General features: G+C 33.1%; 1 protein-coding gene and 1 long non-coding RNA gene across 5 annotated transcripts in view; both read left to right on the top strand.

Moving 5' to 3' along the window:
* The first annotated feature begins 1,543 nt into the window (after positions 1–1,543).
* The window catches only part of LOC143452797 (E3 ubiquitin-protein ligase rnf213-alpha-like), a 42,208-nt gene continuing 16,611 nt past the window's right edge, over positions 1,544–27,140 (top strand). For 2 of the 4 annotated variants that reach the window (XM_076953902.1, XM_076953905.1), the window contains exons 1-43: positions 1,544–1,690; positions 1,867–1,980; positions 2,102–2,221; positions 2,418–2,553; positions 2,879–3,020; positions 3,122–3,257; positions 3,412–3,546; positions 3,687–3,846; positions 5,818–6,112; positions 6,494–6,575; positions 7,726–7,830; positions 11,182–11,289; positions 15,077–15,169; positions 16,168–16,247; positions 16,316–16,352; positions 16,915–16,988; positions 17,073–17,109; positions 17,284–17,391; positions 17,526–17,652; positions 18,126–18,274; positions 18,468–18,763; positions 18,886–19,115; positions 19,436–19,636; positions 19,834–20,017; positions 20,292–20,371; positions 20,523–20,682; positions 21,055–21,168; positions 21,422–21,514; positions 21,635–21,760; positions 21,935–22,112; positions 22,253–22,437; positions 22,599–22,728; positions 22,898–23,082; positions 23,188–23,356; positions 23,801–23,956; positions 24,054–24,517; positions 24,628–24,790; positions 24,878–25,095; positions 25,187–25,376; positions 25,485–25,686; positions 25,943–26,092; positions 26,296–26,552; positions 26,817–27,029. In XM_076953902.1, coding sequence (XP_076810017.1) covers positions 1,869–1,980; positions 2,102–2,221; positions 2,418–2,553; positions 2,879–3,020; positions 3,122–3,257; positions 3,412–3,546; positions 3,687–3,846; positions 5,818–6,112; positions 6,494–6,575; positions 7,726–7,830; positions 11,182–11,289; positions 15,077–15,169; positions 16,168–16,247; positions 16,316–16,352; positions 16,915–16,988; positions 17,073–17,109; positions 17,284–17,391; positions 17,526–17,652; positions 18,126–18,274; positions 18,468–18,763; positions 18,886–19,115; positions 19,436–19,636; positions 19,834–20,017; positions 20,292–20,371; positions 20,523–20,682; positions 21,055–21,168; positions 21,422–21,514; positions 21,635–21,760; positions 21,935–22,112; positions 22,253–22,437; positions 22,599–22,728; positions 22,898–23,082; positions 23,188–23,356; positions 23,801–23,956; positions 24,054–24,517; positions 24,628–24,790; positions 24,878–25,095; positions 25,187–25,376; positions 25,485–25,686; positions 25,943–26,092; positions 26,296–26,552; positions 26,817–27,029 — 6,580 coding nt within the window. In that variant the 5' untranslated portion in view covers positions 1,544–1,690; positions 1,867–1,868. The remainder of the gene's footprint in view (positions 1,691–1,866; positions 1,981–2,101; positions 2,222–2,417; positions 2,554–2,878; positions 3,021–3,121; positions 3,258–3,411; positions 3,547–3,686; positions 3,847–5,817; positions 6,113–6,493; positions 6,576–7,725; positions 7,831–11,181; positions 11,290–15,076; positions 15,170–16,167; positions 16,248–16,315; positions 16,353–16,914; positions 16,989–17,072; positions 17,110–17,283; positions 17,392–17,525; positions 17,653–18,125; positions 18,275–18,467; positions 18,764–18,885; positions 19,116–19,435; positions 19,637–19,833; positions 20,018–20,291; positions 20,372–20,522; positions 20,683–21,054; positions 21,169–21,421; positions 21,515–21,634; positions 21,761–21,934; positions 22,113–22,252; positions 22,438–22,598; positions 22,729–22,897; positions 23,083–23,187; positions 23,357–23,800; positions 23,957–24,053; positions 24,518–24,627; positions 24,791–24,877; positions 25,096–25,186; positions 25,377–25,484; positions 25,687–25,942; positions 26,093–26,295; positions 26,553–26,816; positions 27,030–27,140) is intronic. The other 2 variants (XM_076953903.1, XM_076953904.1) reach the window with 2 other exon arrangements.
* LOC143452798 (uncharacterized) lies at positions 11,307–14,920 on the top strand. Its single transcript, XR_013115104.1, has 2 exons — positions 11,307–12,893; positions 12,988–14,920. It is a non-coding gene; the product is annotated as an uncharacterized LOC143452798 (long non-coding RNA).

Genomic DNA, 27,140 nt, shown 5'->3' with positions numbered 1-27,140 from the left:
TTTTCTGCAGGCTCAATTACCTGCAAAAGAAGAAATGCTTCTAGACAATGCATTATAATGACCTTACACAGCTCTTGTTTTGTGGTCCTGTTAAATACAAACTTAACAATTTTAAGAAATATCACAAAACAAAAATCAAAAAAAAATTTATTCATCGAGGAAATGCGTTCCGATAGCTTGGCAATCTGGATTTAAGCATTCGTGTTTCTTAGTTTTTTTTGATAACAATGATAATAGCTGATAACCAGAACAATATGGTGTATTAGTTGACAAATTCATCACCAATTTTATTTCCAGTCAATGATTTTCTGATTTTACAGATAAACCTATGTTCCAACGTCAAAAGGTTTCATAGTAAATTTTACAATAAGACTTGCAGCAATGTTTGCTGGCTTTACAAAAGCCAAGTGAGCCACACAAAGTTAAGCAGAAATTGGCAATAAAACCATAAAAGTTGTTATCTCTTTAAATTTAATTTTGTTTGCGCACCTACAGAAACTAGTTTGATTTGTGTAAAGTCAAAAACAATTTGAGTCTGAACAGCAATATGCTTGTTGAATTTTGAAAAATACGCTTTGAAGTACTCTAGCCAAGTCTTCAATAAAATAATTCTCAGCGCTTGACATTGTGCATTGGCCAGGAGGCGGTTAGGGCATATATGCTTGAATTCAAAAGGTTACTAACTGGAATCAGACATCACATCCGGGTAATTAACTTCTCAATAACCTTGCTGCAAATTTGGAGTCAATTAGCTAAAAACTTTTATTCATTAAACGCAGAGGTTCCCAAACAGGAGTGTTTGCAACTAACCTTTTAAGGGGTGTGAAATCTGCATTTCATAAAAGCAACGGATGCGACAACTCGTCAAATTTTTTTTAAGGATGCAAGAAATAAAAATGGTTGGAAATATCTGCATGAACGTATTCCTTTGTAATCGATTGTGTACACACTTGCAACAGATTTGACTGTTAAATTGGTATAGTTGGTTACAGCCCTAGATATGTGATGATTCCCATTTAGCTTTAATGGTTAAGGTTACTGTTTGCTAAGTACTAGTGCTTGCTAGACAAGTATTGAATGACGGCATTGTGTTCTGACACTGCTACTTAGTCAGAACATACTTTAACAATGAGCTATTGATTAAGAAAGAATGGGCAGAAAGGTCTGGGGTGTACAATGGCAAAAAACTGTGCTCAGTGATGTGTAGTACCAACTTGTTTGATGAAGGTACAACTACTATGTAGATTTAACAACACTGTTTGATGATAGTTGCATTTACAGCTCAATGGACTGCTCAGAATCAGTTTTGTTATTAAAGCATGGATTTATTCAAAAAGTGTGAAAGTTAGACAAATAAAAAACACTAGAAACCAATATAACATATATCAAGTTGATAAAAAACGCATCCTTCAATTGAATTTCATTGCAACTGCTTAGTTTAAGTCATACAAAGGTTTTAATGTTGAGTTATGTGAAAACTTAGTAATTTTAACACAAAATATTCAGTGGACCAATAAACAGTTCATTTTGTTTTGTTAGGCTTTACATAAAATCTAATGTTTACTTCAAATGCTAAGTGTTTCTATTTAGATATTGTTTATTGTTTTAAACTTCAGAGTAAGTGCGTAGTTATATCATAACAACGGCATCTCAATCGTAAACTAGGAAAGGTCCTTTCCTTTTATCTGCAGTAAGTATTGATATCAGTGGTTTAAACAAGTTTTCTTTTGTTAACGTTTCATACAAGAAAATCTTTATTAATGTGCATGTTCTGACCTTTAGTTAAGTTGTGTGAATCTTAACTCACAAATTATGTTATTACAGTATTATTTTATTACACTTTTTAGTTGGTTGTTTCATTTACAGGTATGAGCAACAAACAGAAGTTGCTGCAGCTGATTTCATTATTACAAGAAGCTCTCTCTGAGCAAGATGTGAAGTCTCTTGCTAAAGAGTTGCAACAAAAAAGATGTTTTAAAAGTGATATTTAACTTTGATGCATATTGTTTTGTGCTTATATGATTTACGAACTTATTTCATAAGTGTGCACGGTATGTACAATTGTGCATGGTATGGACTTAATTTAGTAATTTTTTTACAGATATATTTAAAAATATAAACAAATCTCAGAAAAGTGCTACTAAAGTATTGGTGAATGCACTGCAAAAGACAGATGTGAAACATTGGACAAAGTATTTTCTAGAGGCTATTAAAAACCTTGGTAAGTTGTGATCCACTTTGTGATATAAAGCTAAGTGTTTTGATAATTTGTTCTTGATGTAAGAGCTAGACATTATCAAAGATACACTTTAGAGGAAACTATTTCAAGTAATGTGGGAGAAACCTTAGAATTAACTTGCTTTGCTAGTTAATTTTAGTTTCAACAATGGTCAGGCAACATATTTTTGTGTTTGTAGGTAAACCAGTCCTCCGAGATGTCATTGAAAAATTCTTTTGTTCAGAAAAGCAGTCACTGAGCTGGATTATTAGTAATTTTGAGCATTTGAAGTCAGCCAGAAATGTTTTTTGTGGCATCGAGTTTATTATCGAAAAGTTAGTTTGCAGACATCTTATTTCACTGCATGCATAGCATCTCCGTGTTACAGTTTGAAATGTACTATTCACCACTTATGATTATAGTTAAGGTCTATTTTAAGCTTAACAATTAAACCAGACTTATGGTGACTATTTTTCTGAAAACATTTTTTTTTTCGGAATATTATATATGCAAGAAATGTTTTACGGGTTACGTTACTAAAATTGGCATCTGTATTGTGTGCCAAAATATTTTGTACTTAGAAAGCCATCTGAACTATAAGCTGATGAGTTTAAGTTTATTTTGCATTTGAATAGCTGTAAATTTACCACATTTTGTTAGTTTTCCAGGTGCAGAAGAAAGTAGTTTCGAAAAAAGATTGGCTTTGCTCCAATATGTAGCAATTTCTGATGAAGATAGTAAAACAGTTGAACTTATAGTGACACAACTACAAAAAAACTTGCATTCGTCTTCAGTAGGAAAGGTAATGAATATTTTCATGTGTTGCAAAAATGCAAACACAGATCTGAAAGTTTTGCATGATTCTATGAATAAAATTACATGTTGGTTTTGTTATATTTTCAGGTTGACACTTTACAATCCAAATCAAAGAAACAACGACCTTTAGAGGGTTTAAAGGACATGTTTATTTCAACACTAACCATTGATCAGTGCATAAATATAGCAAAAATTCTTGAATCTCACAAACATATTACAAATCGTACGAATATGTATTATATACTACTTGTATGATAATGTCACTTGCAGATAATAATATAAGATAATGCTATTTTTAGGAAATCTAATTGTCGTATTCTTAATATTGAAGGTCGTCATAATGGATGTAATTAATCAATTGTTTATGACATTGTTAGGTGAACTAAAGCAAATTGAAAAACATACAAAGAAAAAGCACCACAGTCTGGAGACATACACAAAGTTTTTGGAAGTAACTTCTAAGAATGCTTCTGCAGAGTGTTTTGACTGCTTTGTGGCTGCTATAAGTACAGGTAATCTGTGTATTACTTACATTATTGATTATTTATATCATATGTTTGCTAATAACTAGTTGTTTATGCATTTTAAAGGATTAAAAATGAAACCATTTTTTTAATATGTCACTCTTAGTATCTTATATGTGTTATTATAGTTTCAGATAGAAACAAGTTGTTGGCAAGAGCTGTAGAGACTTTTCTCAAAGGGAGCTGTCCTGCACTCACTTGGCTTGTACTGTACTGGAAAAAACTCCACCAGCATTGTGCAACCATAACGAACGCTGCCTGTGAAGGCATAACTTCAACAAAAGAGCTGTAAGTAGTATATATATAATATAGTATATATATATAATATAGTAGTATATATATATATAATTCACTTCTAGAATATTAAAAATATGATTTTGATGTATGGTAAACACTTCATTTGTATAATGGCGATGGTGTCAAAAATGGTTACAATCAGTCTGAGACTGATCTATTTAGCATAACATTTTGTAGCGCCCCAGTTGTTGCTTCAAGTCTAATTGGTCTAATCAATTCAAGTCTAATCACAAACAACAAGTTATCCACAAATTACTTGATTAACGCACAGCTGCTTACAACCTTTGAGGTGTGAGTTGATTGCTTCTCTTTGGTTGTAACATGCCAGCGGCAGGCAAAGACAATCGCCACTAAAATGTCCGTAAACCTGCTGCAAGTTATCACCTCAACCAAGGAGGTTATGTTTTTGTGGCGATATTTTTTTCATTGTCTTTAAGAATCTTAACTCAAAAACTAACGTCTGATGTTCCATAAATTTTTAAGATTGTTTGTTTATGATAAAAGCAAGAAATGTTTAAATTTTGGGGTTGATAAATTCACCAAGGCTTAGCTATTGACAAAAAGCTCTTCTTGGCCTTGTCTGCATATTCTTTTCTGAGAGTGAAATAAAGAAAAAAGCCTACACTACAAGAGAAAACGAAGATAAAAGCACAGACAGATGAATTGGGGGTAAATAAGTTAAGTTAACAGTGCATTTTGTGATCATTCAAGGCAGTTTGGTAAACTGTGACCAGCAAAAAATTTTCAACCGAGAAGGATTTATAATTTTCTTTTTGTCTACTTGGTTTTGCGCTAAGTGCTGCAGTAAATGATAGAACAGAGCATTTATCAGTGTCTCTCTTTTCCATCAAATACATCTCAGCAAACATGCATTAGCTCAAAATACTTTATAGACCAGAGGTTCTCAACCATGTGTTTGTGGAGCATTTTTTAGGGATCCACGGAAGTAGTTTCTCCTCTACGCAGTGCAACTGTGCTGTTCAGTTGCCAACTGATATTTACGCAGAAACATCTTTTTTTTGCATTCTTACATACTATTGCAAGTGCCAAACAAGCCTACAATGTCATTTTTTTCTTTCATGTCTCAATCTCAATCGTATGTGTCAGAATGACGGTTAAATTTACAGTATAGGTCTACTTCTGGCAATAAACACTTACATATCTTCTAAACGTTTTTTGAAAATTAATTCATCACTTTATTCAGTTAGTTGTGGTCCTTGACTTGAATATCCTCAAATGCGATGATGACACCAAAAAGGGTTCGCCAAGATGAAAAGGTTGAGTGCCACTGCTATAGTCTGTAGGGTATTGCCTTGTTTATTTAATTTTAAGTCACCATTGTTTGCAGCCCCCACAAAAAGACAAAACAAACAGTTATGAGCTCAGCTTGAGTATAAATTGCACCAAGCATTTATGAAATATATACCATTAAGCCACAGCCAGTAATCATTGTCTGCCATCTAATATAGCCAGTAGTTATTAAATATGTAGAGAAGAAGATTTCACCGATGTTAAACCCACTGACTTTTTGTCAGGGATACAGGATTGCGTTGTGGGCTTCAATACAGACATGAAAGATAATTTTGAGCCACACAATACAGTACACAATTAAGCAATCATTTTAGTGCCACACTCAAACCCTTTCCATTTTTATGTTCATATTCTGTTTAATTTTTTTTTGTTTGCTATGGTCAAAGCTCAAAATTTTTCCAACTTCATGGAAGTTTGTTGTACTACTTAATTTTAACAGACTATGCACAAAACTAATTAAAAATTAACATTTAAAATGGTAAGAAAGGTTTTTTTAGGAAAGTTGTTTTGTTGACTACTGAATTCAGTTTTGTTTGTTTGTTGTTTCCTTGACATTACTGTGATAACTTAATCATTGTTTGTCGGAAATACATAAACTATGCTCTAAAATGCTTGCACTTGATGTTGATTGGTTGTGTCTGAATTTTGCAGCTCGAAAAGCGGAGAAATGTGGTTGTGTCATATCATGTACAGAGTGACGAAAGCAGATCACAAAAGTGTTTCAGTATTTATGCAAGAAGTGCACAAACTTCTTGACGAAACTTTAAGTCAGTACGATTGTGATTCAATTGAAGATATTGATAGTGACATGGATTCAGAAAAGAATCCAATTAGTGGCCAAGATGGAGATAATCTTGTACCACTGTCTAAACTTGGAGAACTCGGCTCTGCGGATTCACATAATCAAAACACCACAATACCAATACCTTTTGATGACCAAGGCAGTGTAAGTACATTACAAGAAATTAATGCTATGTTGATGTACCTAGTTGATGCTACGTTTTGCAAGGTTTTAATTTATTGAGTGCTTTGCTTATATTGTTGCATGAGATGTAAGCAGTTCAATATTTTATATTTTTATCGATTTAACAATTAACTATTGATTACAATTAATTTTTTATAATATCTCTAAACCTCTTTTTGTTTTAAGTGTACTCTGCCAAGTGCACCTTTAATGTGGTATAATCAGTCTTGTGTTTGTTGACCATGGAAAAACTTTCATTTAATAGTCTTTCAACAAACAAATCATTTGTAAATAGTGTGTGTGTTTACCCAATATTTTGTTTCACACTTTGCAAAAAACTGTTTTGTTATATTAATTATCAAGATTAATGGAAATTCCACAAATGAAAAAGAGTCAAAAATTAAAGAAGACATAAAAGCAACAGCAACAGTTGATAACATAACAGGTAGGTCACTACTACTGCAAGGTTTGTAGATATTATAATATGTAATTTATTTTGGTACTGTGTTTTGCAACTGGTATTAGTTATTGGTATTTATTTGTTATTTGGTTCTTTTTAATTGATGTGTAAGTGTTGTATTTATTTTGCTTAATAGCATATTAACATGAAGGTAAAGCATAACCCCCCAAAAGAAGAAAAACCCATAACAGTTTTATTCTGTTTCTATGGATTAGAAATTATTGCAGCGAAGGACTTAAACTGCAGTCTGTGTTGATCATTCCCTAAAATTTTAGTTATCTTGGCCACTTTGCATAAAAGTCATGTTCTTTACATAATATGTTGAAAATGGTCTCTTCGGTATTAAATGCACACTTGTATTTGTTGCGCAAAATTTTCAGTTACACCAACACATTCCTCTTCCCCATGTAAACCGAAAAATGATGTTTATTGGAGTACAACCCCACCAGAGGATGTGATACAGAGGTCGATGCTGGTTTAAAGACGAAAATGAAAGAGTTGAAATCGTAACGAAAGAGTGCTATGTGGGAATGTTAAAGAAGTTTGGGCATCAATGAGATGACACAGAGAAATAGATTGAGATGATCAGTAGTTCCAGCAAGACGGGCACACCTCCAACTCATCTAATGACTTTCTAGCCTTGCTGAGGGATTGGTTTCAAGAGAGACTGATTTGTAGAAAGTGTGATGTGGAGTAGGCACCAGATTCGCTACACTTGAACAAATCAGACCTTTTTAGTTATTTCAAGGATGAGGTGTACCTGAACAATCCTCAAACGATTGAAGAACTGAATTCAGCAATCATGGAAAATCTCAGGGAAATTCCCAAAGAAGAATTTGTTTGAGGAGTTGACAATTCTGTGTAACAAATGCAAGTTGACAATTCTGTGTAACGAATGCATTCAACGCCGCAAAGGCCACTTGAAGCATATTTTGAAAAGAACATGACTTTAATGCTAAGTGTTTAAGACTGAAGTTTAAGTTGTAGGTTACAACTTTGTAGGTTTTAATAGGATTAATTGGATTCTTAATTGCTGTTTTTTTTGCATCACCCTGTACCTTAGGTTACATATTAAACAGTTATCAGTTGCAGGTAAACTATAGTTATGTTTTAACAGTGCATAATAATATTTTAGGAGAGCCTGTTGCTACTGATTCTTGTGATGTTGTCAACACCGTGCAAACTGGCTCATCTTCTGAGAAATCTTTAAATTCTGATAGATCTTTCTCTGGTATGCCAGGTAGAAAAATTGAAAAAAAATCCTAGAAACAAAAAGGCTTGAAACAAAATGCCATTTTCACAACTATAAAACAGTTTATTAGATGTTATTTAAAAAAATTAAAAAGTAACCTTGCATAAGGAATGTCATGACATTTCCCATACTATTTTTATTGGCAATCAAGGTTTCCATATATTCACATTATAATACTTTACATCAAGGTGCTCCAAACATAAGCATGTGGCCCCCGAACAGATTTTGTGTGGCCCGCAAATACTTTCAGAGTTTTGGTACAGTAGTATTTTCAGTAAAAATCCACAGTTGTTACAATAAAATATACCTGTGCTTTATTTAAATGGGTTGCATAAGCCACGGCTTGATATAAGTTACACATCATTGAAGTGCAAGTCAATATGTGATTATTATGGGGTGATAAAGCCCTTTCAGGGCTAATTTTACAGTGTTGTGTGGCGATACATACATGCGATGATTTTAGCGTTTTGTTGCATGCACAGCCACAAACAAGCATACAAAGTACCAATAACACAGGCCAACAAAAAAAATTTTTTTTCAAAAGGCATGATATGTTAGATCGATTTAGGGGTATATCAGGGGCGCTGAGTCCGAAAATGCCATTACTTTTGCTGAATTGGCTCTAGTTTTTGAGATATAGCTTTTTCCTAAATACGCCATGAAAAGTTACAAATGTATGCTAGTGAGTAACGTAGGTTAACAAAAACTGAAGCCATGTGAAGCAGCTATTTAGTTTTGCCCAAATGTTGAGTTGTCTGGCACAAATTTCTCGCTTGAGAGGTAAATAAGACCTTAGATTAGTTTATATCATCTCCCATCAAGCACTAACATAAGCCTTAACATCAACACATAGCATAACATTCTTGATTCGGCAACAATAACGTTTTACCGGAACAGAGAAGAAATGTTAATGCAATTTTTCTCTCAAGAAGATAATTTTGTGTACTATAAAAACATCGAAGGACTTCTTTCATCTATGGCCCTGGGTCTACTTGAGTATAAAGCAGAAGAATGGAGGTCATTCATTGACAACTTCAAAAAAGGCCTGAAATGTGTGCTACTTCACAACGAAAATAAGTTTGCCTGTGTTCCAATTGGCCACTCAGTCGTTTTAAAGGAACACTACCAAACTGTAAAGATGATCTTGAAGAAACTTTCTTATACTGAGCATAACTGGGAGATATGCGTTGATTTTAAAATGTTCAACTTTCTCTTAGGACAACAAGGCGGCTACACCAAGTATCCCTGCTTTATTTGTTACTGGGATAGTCGGGCCACTGATCAACGCTGGATTAAAAAGGAATGGCTCATACGTGAACAGCTTGTGCACGAAGATAAAAACATTGTAAATGAACCTTTGGTCATTTGTGATCGCATCATTTTACCCACATTGCACATCAAACTGGGTTTGATGAAACTATTTGTCAAGGCCTTAGATTAGATAAAGATGGTGCTTGTTTTGATCACCTGTGCAAAGTATTTCCTGGTCTTAGTATTGAAACGCTGAAAGCAGGAATTTTTGATGGGCCACAAATACGAAAATTAATTTAATATTAAGTTTTTCCATCACATATGACTGAAGTTGAGAAGGCAGCCTGGCACTCTTTCGTTGCAGTTGTAAAAGGATTTCTTGGAAACATAAAAGCAAGCAACTATGTGGATCTCATAGAAGTAAAGCTTACAAACTTTCAAGCTCTTGGATCAAGGATGAGCATAAAAGTTCACTATCTATTCAGTTACTTGGATCGCTTCCCTGAAAACCTTGGAAATATGAGTGAGGAACAAGGTGAAAGGTTTCACCAAGATATCAAATTAATAGATGAGGATATCAAGGTAGATGTGATACTCACATGATGGCAGATTACTGCTGGGGCCTAATGCGAAGCTGTCCACAACCAGACTACAGGCGAAAGTCGTACAAGAGAACTTTCCTGCAGATGACTTTAAGCTAATTTGAGTATTTAACTAGAGTGCATCTAAGAACTTCACTAATGCACATCCTGAGATGGGTATATTTTGTCGCATAGTGTTTTGTTTTGAATACTCCGTGGCAAATAAAAAAATTGATTGCTTGTTTATTTCGTCTGTTTTTACAAATTGTCGTCTTTCTTGTGCTGGCATAGGCATACTTGGTTTGTTATTACCAAATTACTGCTATTTATTGTTCACTTCAAGCAAGTTTTAATGTGGTATTGGAAGCTTAGTCTCACACATTGCAATATGTTAAGAGAATCTGTTGAAAAGACGAATAAATGGGGCATTTTTTGTGTTGAATATACGGAAAAGAATAGACTTATGCAGCACCTCTTCTTTTAGTTAATCTCATTGTGTCTTTAGCTTTTGCTCATTCTTGTGGTTTTAGTGCACATAGACTTACAACAACATTTAATATAGGCAGTTCCTTAAGATAAAATGCAAGCTACGTTCAAAATTAAAAGGTACCAAAAATATCAAAATTCGCTAATATCTTAAAAACTAGAGCCAATTTGCAAAAACTAATGGCATTTTCGAGCTCAGCACCCCTGATATACCCTAAAATCGTTCTTACCTTCCATGCCAAAATTTTTTTGTTGGCCAGTGTAATTAATTATTAACATACAAAGCATTATTAGTGATGCAGCAAAGCCATCAAGTCAATTAGAACAGTAAACTCAGTCCTTTGCTAACATTGGAGTTTCCCCTATTCGCAGCTCGCAATGTTTTATTTAAAGCTAATTATGTAACCTTTCATGTTCGCAGTCTTGGACCACCCTGCATAGTCGATTAACTTTTAAATGCATAGTAATTTAGTAAAATTTTTATCCCTGCAAATGCAGTTCTCCAGAATGTGCAAGGCTTTGTTAGATTGTTAAATATGCTTGGATCATGAAAATGAAAAAAGTTCATGATCTACTCATCAAAAAACGGGTTTCAATAGGGTTTGTTTTCCAATGTAAGCAATCACAAAAGTTCAAGTGATCTAAATAAACTCATGTGATCTAAGCCAACCTACTTATTTGGTGGAATATTTTTCAAATGTTTGTAATATAATCATTACCAGTTTAGAAATTCAAATACCAATGAGACTTAAGATTCCAACACATCTCTGCCTTGTAAACATAGTTAAAACAATTGTAAGTTAAACAAAAAATATTTTATAGGGCAAACGTGTTTGTAGATTCTAGTAGTTCGTTTTTTGATGCATAGCTCATACTGTCATGAGCTATACAGGATTGTCTGTTCTACTCTTGACAAAAGAGTTCTATAATTACCTAGATTTAAACTTCATTTTATATGGTAATAAAATTGCAAAATATTTTTCAAAATTTATGTCAATCTAAAATATTTAAAATGTTTTAGAACTTGCTGTTTCCAATACACCTGATGTCATCATTACAATCCATGATGAATCAACTCCTGAGAAGACTTTACCTTGTACTTCTTCGCCATCTTCAGATTTTGCTTCAAGTATGTTCGTTAAAACTTCTTTGCATCAAAAGACGTCTTTGCAATTTTTCACTTTTTTTGAAGCTCCCAGTATATTCTGAAAAGGTCCATGAGGGCAGAAGCTTTAGGTGCTCCTTGAACAACTTGTAGTTTCTTGCCACATCCACCAGCTTAGCTAGCAAAGAGATTCTTAGCCCTGACCAGACTAATCCGGGTTTGTTGGCTTGAAAACAAAATAGGTAGCATGCTGGGTTGCAATAATGCGGCCCATGTTTTATACCCAGTGGCGCTATCATTGTAAAGCCCTCGAGCAAAGCATAGACGACACTTACTCTTGTTTAGTGGCCCTGGTGAACAGCTACAAATTTGGACAATAGGATATAAAAGAAATTTAAAACCCAAATAAAAGTGTGTATGTTTATTGGAACTTGCACGTACACTACCGGTAATACCCATGGCTCAAGCAATGAGGAATCACCACCAAATTTAATTCGTGCCAATACTTTCCTCAATCCAAGGATAAAGATTGTTATAACATACCATGATAGATGCTTTACAGGGTGATGATGTACAGAGCTGGGCAGTGCTCGTTTTTAAAATAGCACCACTCAGATGTGCGCTCTTTTATGAAAAATTGAGCTCATGATGGTTAAATCAAAGCTATTGTCTTTTATGCACATTTTTGAAAATCGATTGCATTTGCATGTTCTACTGCAAAATTGTTTCCAACTGTAATTTATCATGACTACTTGCAAAAGGTTTGAGATTTTTAGGCACAGCACACATAGATTTCTTATAGCTGACTCGGAAGTGAATTGTTCTACGCTGAGAAAATTTTTTTTGGAAACATTATTTTTTGCTTTTTACACCTCCATGGCACCATCACCTGACAATTACTATCAAAGCAGTCAAATTTTTCATGATTTATCAATTGTAAAGCACTTTTGTAGCGTTTATTGTGCGAAGCAAATAAACAAAAATTTTTTTAACAAAAGATATAATTCTACTGCATTTTGGATCAACCCACTGGCTTTTAAATGATCGGTGTGGCAAACATAACATTTTTGCAAATTTTCAAATGTATTCTGGAAACATGATTATAGATAGCATCATAACTGGAACCTCTCCATTTTAGAAATTAAAGGCTCAAAATTGAGAGATTTACAAATGTATGTGCAACTGCATGTTCAAGATCAGGTTTAGAAGAAGCCTAGTGAATTAGATCACCTACGTAAAACAGATATCTAATTTTATGTTTTTAACCATGACACAGTTTTTCAAGTCTTATCCTGTCACTTCAGTTTATATATGCTATGAAGACGGTGACAGCATGGCAGAGTCCAACATCTACAGTGAACTGTTTTGGCTTAACACTATTGCAATGTTAACACATTTTGCAATGTTTTTTGTCTCAATCATTTCAGTTGAATTTTGTCAGGTTTCAGCTCGAATAACTTCGGCCGTAATGAGATTAATTTCTTCCCCAAAACGCATCAGCTGAGTGTCAGTTGATGTTTCTGAGACAGGGTTCACTAGATTGTTCAAGTATTTCCTCAATCTGCTGAGGATGTCTTTCTTCCAGCTTAGGAAGCAATCCTGTTGGTGTTTTACTGACTTTACAGCAGGTATTTTTCTGCTTCGCAATTGGCGAATGTTTGCCAGAATATTTTTTGAGACATTTTAGATTCTGACACTAGCTTTTTTTTAAATTCCTTTTAGATTTTCTCTTTCAGTCGGTCTTGCTGCTTTATGCACCTCGGTATACCAACCTCGCCAAGCAGATGACAACCCATTATGAAGCCAGACTTTGTAGATCACTTTTTTTGCTTGAATATTTTCTTTAACCCGTTGTTTCCACTATGGGGTTCTTTACTTAATGCTTTAAGTGATTTTTACCAACATAGTGTGATACCAGATGCTAGTATCGTGGTTTTCAACAGCATTCATTTTACCTCAATGTTCTCTTTACAGCACTAAATTTCTTTGAGTTTGGTTGACTTGTTTCAGGAAAGGTTTATCACAATTTTTGTCTGCTAAGGTTTTTCACTTGATTCTATAGAACCTGTTTTCGCTTGTATAAAATTTTAGGACAACCAGAAGTTCCAAGGTATACAGGTTGCAGACAACCATGTGGTAATTAGTAGTAATATCAACTTTCCTTTTAACTTAAGCATCCACCAGAGAAGAAAAGAGGTTGCTGTACGCCAGCATACAAAATAGTTTTTCCCCTTCAGCTTTAACTTTAACATGCACACGCAAACTCTTAAAGGATTCCACACACTCACACAATCAACTGACCAGAGACTTGTACAATAATTATCACCACACCTACGTGGACAGAAAGTGTTGGATGTATTCTCAAATACAGTAGAATTCGCCTATAGTGACTTTGGCTATAGTGACACTTCGCCTATAGTGACACCTGTTGCAAAGTTTCATTTGCAAACGATATGTTTTGCATAGAAATGACTTCGCCTATAGTGGCTTCGTGTATAAGAACACTTTGCTTACAGTAACACCACATTTCTGTCCCTTGGGCTCAAAAATTTCTGTATAAGGACACTCGTTAGTTTGTGATGCAATAATATATACTTTATCCATGCGCAAGCAAGATGATAGAAAAGGTTTATGAGCAGGCTTCATAATTGTGATGTAATAAAAGCGTAGGCTACTGTAGCTGCTAGGCTAGTTCCAGGCTTTTGTTCCTGTGAGTTGTGATCTTAGTTTTCTCCGCATAAGCCAGGTTGATTGTCCTTGTATAGTTTGTCGATCTAGCACAAATTTCTAAGTTTGTACAATGCCACTAAAGAGAAGAGCGTATTCGTTGAAGGAAAGATATGAAGTCGTGAAAGCTGCAGAAAGAGAGCGTAGCAAAAAGTCTGTTGCAGACCGCTTGGGAATGCCAAGAAGTTCCGTTATTTAGATGTGCAAAAACTCGGATGCCATAATTTCAGAGTATGAAAGCGGGTGTAACGCTCAAATTAAAAGGCAAAAAGTTATATAGTTATTTCTTTATATGTGAGTTCTACTGTAGTCATCTGCGGCCATTTTACCTTGACTTCGTCTATGGTGATACTTCGCTTATAGTGACACTTTTTCCGCGGTCCCTTCAGGTTTCACTATAGGCGAATTCTACTGTAGAAGAATTTTGCCACTACAACTAATTAAACTGTTCTAAAGTCATATATATCCAATAGGAATATTTGAGTTTCCTCAACTATTTCCAACTTTCCTACTGGCAGAGAAGTAGCATTCCAGTGTCAAACTATTTACTTTTGACAAATTTCTGAACAATTACACATATGATCTCCAAGTATACTAATATTTTCTCTGTGTTATCCCCAGTTGTCTCCCTAGACTCATAGCGAGTGCTTTAGTGAGTTTGCGATGACAGGCAATTTGTGGTGGAAAATGTTGTTTTTTTTGTACAAGGCCGCCTACCTAAACCTCAAAGACATTCTTTGTTGACTCACGTGATTGATGCTGTATGATTGACGTTATTGTTCATATTCATAGTTGGTTTTGAATCATTTCTAGTTTAACCTCTTTTTTTTCAACTTGTTCTAGCATACGTATCCCTTTGAAAGTAAAATTTTCTCCAGCTTAACTCAAAAGTTCCTCAAGGCATTCAAGCTCCTATGTCACAACAAGACAGTAGTCCCTAAAGGAATACATCAACCATCAAATTATAAATTGATTTAATGAATCATAATTTTTTTCATGCAAAATGTATGTCTATTGTGTGTTTAAAAAAGCAAGTTACTGACAGGTAGAAGTGATTGTCCTTTTTGTATTTTTCATCATGCAGATGTAAATGAAAAAATTGCTGTCATTGAACAAAAACAGGATGATTTTTCTAAGCAGAAACAACATTCTGACAATGATGTTACCATAAATTCTGGTGAGTATTAATTTCAGCATAATTTTATACTTTATACTTTTATAATATATAGTTATGTTGTTTGACTACTTTATGAAATTTGTGTTATTTGTTTGCTTCTGTGCTTCTTGTTTTACATCATTAGTTACTGCAACTGGCATAATTCTCTCTTGTCAAGCACAGGGTACCTAATCAGATATATATTTACACCTTGAGTAGTTAAGGCTAATGAAATCTACCTGTAAAAAATGAACTGTTAATGCAAGTGTTTAAGAAGAATTTCTTAAACAAATAGTCACTTACAATAGTCAGTAGTTAGTATAAAATTGAGACGCAGTATATTTCAAGTTGCTGCTTTAAGCAAACCTGAGAGTTGGTAAATCTTTGGATGTTAGGCAAATTTCCAAACCTGTTCAGCACAATACAGTCACCATTAATTATTCTCGATGTGTTTAACTGTTCATATAACATTGCTGCATCATTTATTTGAGTTTTATTGGTTGGTGCAAAACTTTGCATATGATAACAAACAAAAAACTGCATTATTTTTATAGTAGGTTTAAATAAATTGATTAAAAGGCAATTTTGTTTTGTTTGTCTTTCTTAGTTTGTCACTCAGTTTGTCATTCTTATTGTTCAATAATTAAATTTGAAATTTCAACCCAGGAAATAGTTTGAAATGTTGAACTGAAAACTTTTTTCAATATTTTTATAGATAAATCATTTGTTGTGTTTTTAACAATGAATAAGTGAGTAAAAAGACAGTTAATGCCCAAAAATGTCTAATTTTAACCAGGAGATACATAATTCTGTGTTATAGGCTATATTTTAATATTTAACAGATTTGCATTTAAAAAACTTTTTAAGCATTTTCTTTTGTGATGGCTTACTGTTTTTTATTTTGTACCAAGACTTCTTATATCTGATGTACCAGTAATCCTTGTTAATCTGGCAATAAGATAACTAGTTGATAGCTTAAAGATAAATTATGAATATACTTGTTTTTTAATTTACTTCAGGTACATCCCGGAATAATCACACTGGGGACAAAACTAGGCAGAAAAATGTATCAGAAAGAAATTCTACTGATAAGGCTGAGGTATTCAGCTACATTACATTTTGATGTGACATTTGCTGAGTCAACTGACTTATCTTTTATATTTTCAGCAATCAAATAAAGATGATGGAGTCACTCATCAATCAGGCAAGTTAACGTGGCTTAACCTTGTTGTATACCTTAAATGCACATTTTCTTCTTAATGTTTCTGACTACCAGGTTTTAAAGTTTTGTAGCCTGATATCTCATCCGTTGAAAAGTTTTTTTTGCGAAAGATATTAAAACAGTATTGAAATAGACGATATCGGTATAGGTGGTGAAAGATATTGAACTAAATATCATGCTTTTTGTGCTAAAACATCATGAACCACAAAAAACAGAGTCATTTTATGAAGAAAGCAAAGTAAAGCACACCTAAACTGTAGCTCTTTTTGGTTACCTCTTTTTTGTTAATATCTCTTATCTAGTAAATATTTGTTTTATAGTTGTGTTTTACAAGTGTATTAGGTGTGCTTTCATGAGCTAAACTAGTTATATTTTCAATAATTTTAAGATATTTTTTCAATTATTTGCATAATGGATTTTCCATAATAGTTTTGTTTCTTAATTTTTCTATATATAATTCTGGTTTTGCAACAGGGTGAGCCTCTGAATTAATTTTATGGATGTTTACATATCATTTACAAAAAGGTATTTGTACCATTTTTAGAATCAGTGCCTTATGAAAATGGCAAGACGCAGAACTTGTCCAAAGGAACTGCCAATTCTTCTATCATGTCTGAGGTATTTTATTTTTTTAACACATTATGAATCAGAGTATGTGTAGTAACTGATAGCTAATGGCTGCATTACCATTTTTATTTCTAGATGTCATACAGAGATGCTGTAGCTACCTCTCAAACAAGTATGTTGATGTAACTTTCAGTTAAGACGTTATCTTTAAATTGCATTTATCCTTAGATGCAATCTTAAATACTTTGCAGTTTGTTTCCAACTGTTTATTATAATCAATTACATGATGAAGACATTTTTTGTATTCAAGTTTCCATGAAACTTGACAAATCGTGTTTTCACTCAGGCTTGAATCAACACACCTATGAACTCAGGTCACAAAACACATCACGCCCAAGCCAGCAACAACCCGATTTACAAAGCAAAGATGATACCACTTGTAAAAAGATGCCAAGTAATGTTCAAAATTTTAATAAGAAATTAGGTGTAGCTGTGGTTGTCAGACGTGTTTTTCTTAGATTGTTTAATAAAGTAAGGTAGCAATAGCTTTTAAAACTATCATGAACATGAAATAAACACATGTTTTAGGTATAACAGTGGAATTTTCATTACTGATTGACAAAAATTGCACCTTGCCAGAAAATGGTATGTGTTGCGTTTATGTTGACAATACTAACGAATATTTATTGATGAAATGCAGCCATTATCACGAAAGGTAAGCTTAAACAGAATTTATACGCAATTACCTACTTGAAGAAATCTTCAAGTATCCTTGCCATAAACTATTGTTTAATCTAATCTAATTTCACTAATATTTCTAGACCAAACAGTTTAGTAACATGAATCTACTTCCCTAAATATTTTCTCTAATTAATTTTCAGTATTGGATACTCACGTTATGCTTCTAGTTTCAGTGATTGATAATGTTAATATATGACATGACAAGTATTGCATATTTCAATTGATAGTATTGTTGTTTTCACACTGCTTTGGGAAATTAATTTTGTTATTTAATTGAAATAATTATGATTGCCTTCCGAAAGTGTTACACAACTAATTTTATCTTAAAGCATCACAAGTTTGAGTTTTACATTAACGTTAGTATTTGTCCATTGTATTTAGACTCACAAATTTTAATTTGAGCTCAATGCATAACCACATTTGTTTATGAGATATTTTAATATATAGGATATGGCATGTTTGGACTACTTTGCCTAAAGTTGATGTGATTGTATACAAGTATTATTTTGCTCATGAGTATGAAAAAGAATCGAGATTTGAAGTACTTCCAGGAGATAAGACAGACCCCGTCAACAGAGTAACTGCAGTTTCAGCAGGTCAGTGAAGTTTCGTTATGTTTAAGTTTTATGGTTATCAACAATCAGCAAATAACTTATTTCTGATAAACTTATTGTATATTATCAAAGTCTGATGTTTTTGATTTGTTTCTTTACAATATTTTTAAAGAATAAATTCCAATTTATGTGAATTTTTTGTTGCTGTTATTATTGTTACTATTTCTTGTGGCAGAACGCGTTATGGCCAACTGTATGACTTTGCTTGATGTGGCCAGTTATGACTTAAAGGACTGCTTGAGTGATTTCCATAGCATGTATGCAAGAAATGTTAAAGAGCATCTACCATCACCATCATCTTTAAAATTTGGCATGTATCAAACAGGCCACATGCATTTCAGTGATTTTGTACGTCTATTGAATGCCTGGTGGTTAAGTGCATTGTCTGGAGTTCGATTTAAACCAGCAATTAGACCAGTCGGTCTCTATGAAACTGCCAGCTGGAAGACAGCTCGTCTTTTACCCACCTTCGTGAGGATTGAGTGTTGATTTTACAACCTGTTATTCATGTTATTGTTAAGTGTTTATTGCTTCGCTTTGATTAATATTGCAAAATCATTTCCTTAAGCATTTTTTATATTGTTTAACTTCAGAAAACTGAACTAGAGAGGTACATCGTTTCAACCAATGAAAAGCTTTCCAATGCCCAAGGCCCTGCCTTAGGCCAAAAGGTGATGGCCTTTGTGGCAGTTGCAATGATAATTCAAAAGTACCAATTGAGTTATGACAGAAAAGTATGGAATGCTTTGTGCCAAGGCTTGAGCTTACTGCGATTTGATAAAATCCATGTAAAAATGTTGTTTGAACAACTATCATCAAATAAGTGAGTATATATAGTACTTTATTGAACTGTGTTGAATTGAAAGTCTGTTTTGACTGTATATTAATTAGAATGTATTCCTTAAGGTTGCGTGTTACTTTAATTCTGCACTACCTCGTGAAAGTTTTTATTAGTCCAAAGCAGTGGTAATTTGCCAGTCATGGTACATTTTTTTATTAATATACCAGATATTGATAATTTATTACAAGATAGTTTTGTTACTCCTAGAAATTATTGCAGTAGCAACATCCTATTTCAAATGTTTTCTGGTAAGAAACACATTTGGCCTTATCTATATTGTATGCACATTACTTTTAAACCAGGGAAATATTAAAAGATGTGCTTTCTGCGCTGGACTACATATTGGAATGCAATAAATGGCATATACGCATTCTGTGGTTAGTGCCATTTTATTATATTTTGTGCAATAATGGTGACTGCAAAACGCATTTGGGTTTGTGGAATGAAACACTTACAAAGTTTGGTACACATCACCTTCATGATAACCTCAAGTACCACGAAGGGTGAGTTATTTTATACTTTCTCTAAACAAATTTCAAATTAAAACAGTTAAATTATTTTGATAAGTAATTATCTTTTGTAGTTATATTAGTTTCAATATTTATATGTTGAATTTTAACCAAGTTCACTTTGCAAAGTTATGTTTTGCTTAAACTAGGACAATTAAAAAAACACTCACTATTTTTGTACATGTATTCAGATTAAGTTGCATCATACCAGAATTTCTTTCCGAAACATTTCCAAACATGGTAAAGGTCATTGTGGAAATTCTTCCTTGGCAATCTGTTTTGCATTATATCAACAAAAGCAATTCACTGCCTTCTTTGCAACTAGGTCAATTGTTTGTAAGAATAGCTACTGAGGTTTCAGAAAATGACTTACCGGTAAGTTTGTGGCATTTTGCTTCAAAACAATGGCACATGCAACATTTCTTACACGTTTTTAGTTTTCACTCTTTTGCAAATTTTGCGTTTAATATTTTAATAACACAATATTTATACCAGATCTTTATATTTATTAGCATATGATTAATATAGTGTAATTATGGATCATAAAAAATTTATTATTTGAACATAAACTGTGTTGCTACTGTTGTAAGTTAAATTCAAGCCAGTGTAGTTTCATATATGCATTCGTATACTGTACTGTATATTGCAGAAGGTCTTTGGAAGCAAAAAGTTTATGGAATGGATTGAATATTATATTGACAATTTGTTTGCAGACACTGACAAAAGAGGGTAAGTTTGCATTCATTGCCAATAATTTTTTTTAAATTCATGTAGTTGTCAGATTACTTACAATTGATTCCTGTTCTTGCTTTTTTGCAAGAACACTTTAAACGTTGCAGTTCTTGTTTTTGTTTTTAGTCACCTTTATGTATTTTTACAGAGCTCAAGTAGAACTTAAAAATTGGATTGATAATCTTGGAAAACATTCAATACATCTTTTGAAAAAATGGACGATTTTTTCGCAAAAAAATTATAAAAATCTTCGTAATTCTCTGTCTGTTGCACTTAAAATTTATTTGTGTTCTGTGAATTTAAACAAGGTAAACTGTTTTATTAAACTTTGACTTAACTAAACTAAACAAATGACAGAAATTAAAATAAACATCAACATTGATACCTTCTCAAGAAATAGAAAGAATTTTAAAGCATAAGCACTTATGCATAAAACTTAATCATTTAAGTCTAACAAAAGACAATATATTTGAATTACAATCATAAATAACACTTAAGACATACTGAACACTAAAATTCTTGAAATAACAATTAAATGCATATTCAACAAATACCAAAATTATGTTTACATAATTTTTCAGTGACAACTTGTTTGATTTAATATTTTACATTTGTTTTATACATATCCGTGTGTTCCATTAAATTACACTACAAAATATCTGTATTAATTCTGGTTACAGACAACCCCAGAAATAGAACAGGATAGTCATGAAATTATATCTTCCATTCTCACCATAGTTGTGAAATGGCTTGAATCAGACTACAGCACGGATATAGATTATGACCATGTGCAGGTATAGTTTTGCTTTATATCAGTGCAACAAATAGCAAAATACACTCAACAAAAGAACTTGTCTGAACTTCATTGAACTAAAGAACAATACTTGTCATTTGTGCGATGGGAACTTGGCACTATTTTAATATAACATATTGCTGAATTTTTTTAGTATTGATTTAAAACAACTCATGCAGATAAGCTCATACTTACATTAACTTCAACTTTACCCAGATTATACTGTTGATATTTTGTACTTGCATTGATTGTAGTTTTGGAATTACCTCCTTACTGCAAATGTGCTGGATTATGCAGAGATGTGGCAAACACACTTGAGCATTGCTATACAGGATATTATCTTACAGGTAACATGTCAATTTTTCTTTCCATTTCTCATAAATGTTTTAAAATACATGAGAAGGTCGTGCTTACAGTATCATATCACAAAATGGCCACATGTATTATAAAAGAAGAGTACTTTTTAGAAACTGAGAAAGGATAATACTTTAATTGAGTCGTTTGGAGGAAAGCTGGTTAAATACAAAGCATCAAAAGAAGTTGAATCTTGTTTTTCTGAAGCTATTTATCAGTTTGCGTCTCAAGTTTCAAAGGTCATTGATAATACTCATTAATTGTTGCAATAATAGCTTTGTTGATTTCATAGTCAACCCCATATCCTAAAATTAACAAAAAGAAATTATTGCTTATTAGAAACTGTTAACTTCACTTTTACATGGATATCAATTCATTGTAGGAGTAACCAAGTACAATCTATTATTATACAGGATAAAAGCGGCTCTTTTTTTGGGTTACTGGCAACAGATTTTCAGAAGAAACTTGTTCCAATTTTTCAAAGGTTGTTTAATAAAGAGTGGTCTGGCTTATCACAAGGAGATAATGTTGAAGCAGTTTTGAACTTCATGCTTCACTGGCCTTTTGCTGTGCAGTTCTTTAAGTTGTTTGGTAATGATTTATTTGGTATCTGTGTTGGCTAATTAGTGTAGTGTTCTAAGATTCTTATACTTGTACACAAATACTTGCATATTATCATATCTTGATTGAAATATATACATGATACACATCTACTGTATTATATGTTGTAGATGAAAAAGAAAAGGTCCACATGTTATCCAAAGAGACTCAAAGGGAATTCTGCCACATAAAACATAGAATGAGCTTAATCATGACAGACGTCTCCAATGGCATGATACGTTTTGATCACATGTGCCAAATTTTAGAAGATAAAATCACATTTATGGAAGCTTCGTCAGTTATAAACAATGACAAGGTGTGACTTTGATTTATCTTTGAGTGTTTATGCAAGATCCTACTGTTGTGATGTACTGATTAAATTATTATCAAAGTACATTTAGGTGTTTTTATGATGTAAGATTTCAAGATTATAAACAGCTAAATAGTAGTTATTCATAAAAAGATGTGTCTTTACAGACATCAGGAAGCTGCATTGATTCACAGAGGGATGCTGCGATTTTACTGGAGGCTCGAGCCAGAGAGTTAGCAGCCATATCTCAACTGAAGGATCAGGCTGCTTACTTCATAGATTTGTGCAATGACAGTGGTGATTTTGGCAGTTTATTTGTTATGTATTTAGTTTGTGGCAGTTATAGTTATTTATGAGGCCTTGTTTACTATTTTGCAAGAAATACTGAAAATTTTTTTTCCTTTGGGTTGCGATAGAGTAAATTAAGATGTTGCATTGTGTTTTTATATGTGAAATGTTTTTTTAGAAATTATCTCATTTAATTTGGAAGAAGTCTTTGCAGTATGTGACCCTAGTGTTTCGAATATGCACTGGTGTAAAGTCTTTGCAAGTCATGTAGAATCTGGATCAGAGCAACGTTCTATACAAGTTGTTGCTTTCCAACTGAGCAATGATGTTAAAGCAGCTTTGAAAGAAATGTTCAACTATAAAGTAAATTTTTTTCCAACTGGATATTTAATCAAAAAAATATAGGCTACTGTGTAGAAAGTACATTTTATTTTACATGATAGTTTAAACAAATATCACTATTATTAGATTAATGAGACTAAACTAGCGCGTGACATCTTTTTCCATCACGTGAATGTTTATGTCCAAGCCCGTGAAAACGATACCGAAAACAGACAAATGGAGATGTTAGCGCTAGTTCCAATATGGCAGTCAACAAAATTGAAACTTTCTTTGTTGAAGGATGAATTGGTTACAGGTAAGTGCTGCTATATTCATAACAAAATACTTAATGTAACATGTGACTTTTTCTTTTTTTTTTGTCTGTGGTCTAATTGCCATATAAATAGTAACAGCAGTGGTCTTGGACAGCACTTCCAAGTTATTTTCTCCCAACACTTGGTAATAACTCCGTTGTACAGTTGTGAATTATAAGGCGCTTAAAACATACTAAACTAAGAATTTATTAAATGGCTTTCGTTTAACACAAATAGAATGTTTTTTGCAACCCACGGTACATACCAATGACATTTAAATGTCCAAGAATACTACTATTTGAGACTTCTACTATTTAATGATTTCACAGTACACCTGAAGAAGCAAGCTTATGTTTGCGAAAGTTCGTGTAGAAAAATATAAATAAAGTTCACCTTCAGAGGTTTTAGTGTAAAATTCATAGTAGCATGCTTATTATATATGACAGGAGCGATAAACCTTGATAATGTCAATGACATATTTGGAAGTTATAATGTGGAAGACCCTTCATCGTTGATAAAAATGGTAACCAAACTTGTGCAAGCCATTTATGCTTTTCCTGATGTAGATGTGAACGCAAAGGAAATAATCCTTGAAGAAAAACGTGAGTAACAACGTTGTTAAAAAAATATAGATGTTTGCGGTTTAACAAACTATTAAAGTTATTCTTTTTTTTGCTAAAACATTCCTGCTGTATGTAGAAACAGAAACATGTGAAACGAAAGAAGCTGCATCAATCTCATTGAATAGTGTCTATGAACCTGAAGAACAGCAAATAAATTTTGATGAGCCTTCTGTAATAGTCGATTGTGTTCAAGAAATACCATGCAGTCAAAATGAAGTAATTTGTGATGATGACGAAGCCTCCACAACCGGTATATCACTCGCGTCTGCTGATCTCGATTTTGTTGATGAACCAACATCTTCACATTATGATAGCACAGAAAACTTAGAAGATGACAATGTCAGTATTAGTTCCACTTGCACAGATGTTTTGGAGGAAGAAATGGAATTTAAAAACGAACTGGAACGGATAAACTTTCGTGTTAGGCAAATCTGCAATTATTTTTTGTTGAAACGACACCAGAACACTACTTCTGTATTTCGTAATCTGAAACAATGTCTGAAGTTAAAGGGAGATTTTTCTTATGTTGATGTTGCTCAGGTGGATTTTATTTTTAAAATACTTTTAATGTAATGGTTAATATTCGAATTTATAAAAGTGTTCATGTTTTGTTTATCATGCAGTTTAAATGTCACATTGCATGTCTTCAGGAAAAGAACAAGTTACCACAAAGCAAACCACTAAAATCTATTTCATGTCACATGATGGATGTTGGTGAAGCACTCAAAGACATAAGTGAAAAACAACTAGAGTTGTTGATGGAATTCATGAAGAATGAAGATTTAATTGAATGGTTGAGAAAAAACATGAAAGGTCGCAACACCCTTGGCTTTTTTTAAAACTTTAAAACTAAGAATTATAATTTTTCAGTTGCTTCTAATGGCAAATGATTTTTTATAGATCGCGGAGAAGTTAAAGTTATGAGCGATCTTGCAATGATCTCAGCTGGCGAAACAACTCTCGAAGTAGACAGAGTTTCCTGCTTTTTAAGTGCTGTCATGGGATTTGCTCCTTTTATATTTGATCTTGAAGAAAAGGCAGATTTATCAGATGCTGTGATTGCCCTCAATAAAGTATGGTTGACATCTTTGAATGACAGCAGGTTGCTGGATAAATGGGTAAATTAATGATACATTAGTGATTATTTTAAGTTGTTTCTGTTTGACCTCTGAGTTATAGTCTGACCATTAACATTTTAAAAATTTGAAGCATGGAACGGCCCAGTACTTGGAATGGTTAAAAGGAATCAAAGATTTCCATGGATCTGTGGAGAAATCATCTTTATCACGTGCTCAAGATATAAATGCTCATGGCGTTTATATCATTGGTGGAGAAACTGATCTTATACCAACGACTGAGAATGTCCTAAAACTAGAACTTTCAGCAAATCAAGAAGCAGGTAAGAACGTGAGATGACCCTGGCATGTAAAATTGCTTAGACGGTGCAGGCAAGGTGTTTACTGCTTGGTGCTTATCATGTATCAACTTGGCAATGCCACCATTACAGATGATACTAAAGTCATGACAGTGAAAGACTTACGTAATCTGCAATCTCGTTTGATGCTGATTGCTGGTGAAGCAGAGAAAGGTTTAGATGAAGTCAAACTATTCATAGAAGTTCTATCTCATGTCGAAAGCCTGACAAAAGCTTATGTAAAACTAAAAACATCTGGGTGCCTGTTATTCAACAGCTGGACTGCGAAATTAAGGTAATACTTGCAGTCTACTTATGTTGACAATAAAGGTGACATGCAAAGTTGGTTAAGCATGAAAATTGAAACTTGACATTATCTTAAATTATCATCATTAACATGTATTCCGTTTTTACCAACTGTTTATTCAAAAACAGCTTGACTTAGTGTTATTATTAGTTTACTTCTCAATTTTTTCAGTTACTGTTTTCCCATGAAGCAAACCTTTGCACATTGTATTAAAGATATTATTTCATATTTATGTATGATACAGGTATCAGGTTGTTTCAAAAGAAATTGAATCTGATGACAGCAGTATAATTAAAATCTCTTTTGATGAGAAGAGTCAGCCAATGTTGTGTCAAGAGGATGTTTTAGATGAACTAAAGAAACTAGCTATAGTTCTTGAAGATGCACATGCTAAGTATTATATGTTACTTCATATTATTCATAGACTTCTTACCTTCATTTCAAACTCAATTTTATTGCGAAATTTAAAAATAAAATTGTTGTTTTTAAATTGGTTAATTAATTAACTTTTATTATTTTAGATGCTTTTTATTTCGGCTAAAAGCGTAATTATGTTGTTATCTTATCACTTTTAAGATTAAAATATGTAACTTTCAGATGGGTGAACAACTTAATCAAGAAACGACAACAATTCTATCACCTCAATCACTTCAGTATCCAGCAAATAACATACCTTTGTAAAGAACTTGCTGGTGTAGATGAGTTTGGCGTTATACCTGACCAGGTATTCACACTACTTGCTTGCATAAAGCAAGATGTGTCTGATAAAGACATTATTCAACTGCTGCAAGAAGCAACAAAAGCAAAGAATGATGAAGATTGTACAGATGAGAATGAAGTCAAAACTCTTCATGGTTTGTTGTACTTTTTTGCTTGCACAACCAAATTGCTGTTGCAAAGACAATTTTATTGCCAGAAAATCTTACCATTATTGCAAACAAAAATTGTAACATTGCAAAATTAGTTGCGTTTATGGTATTAATATTTATGCATGAAAATATTTTTGTTAATCTTTGTGTAGCAATTAACAGCTTAGTTTAACAATACTTGCGTAATAATATCGATGTCAACCAACTTTAGTTTAATCCAGAATAAATAAAAGTGCAACAATTCTGTAGAAACTGTTCCACTATCTCCCATTGAGCAAAAGAAGCAAATGGCACGAAGGTTAGTTGAATTAGAAGAAGATATGTCAGAGCGCCTGGCCAAAGCTTCGGTTCAAGCTGTTGGGCTTCCACTGGATTATGATGACTGTTACTTCAAGTCATTAGAAATTACATTTGATGATGATCAAATAAATGAACTGGCAAAAGCATTCGACAAAGAAATTGGTAACTAATTTGTTGGAAGATAACAGAATTTTTAATTTTTTGGTGACTGCTCCAAAGTGTGTCATTTATTTTGTTGAATTAAGGCATTTGGAAACTAAATGAAAACGAATT

The sequence above is a fragment of the Clavelina lepadiformis genome, chromosome 4 (assembly GCF_947623445.1).
Source record: "Clavelina lepadiformis chromosome 4, kaClaLepa1.1, whole genome shotgun sequence".
NCBI lineage: Eukaryota > Metazoa > Chordata > Ascidiacea > Aplousobranchia > Clavelinidae > Clavelina > Clavelina lepadiformis.
Note: the sequence above shows the minus strand (reverse complement) of the source record. Positions and strands in the feature narration are given on the sequence as shown.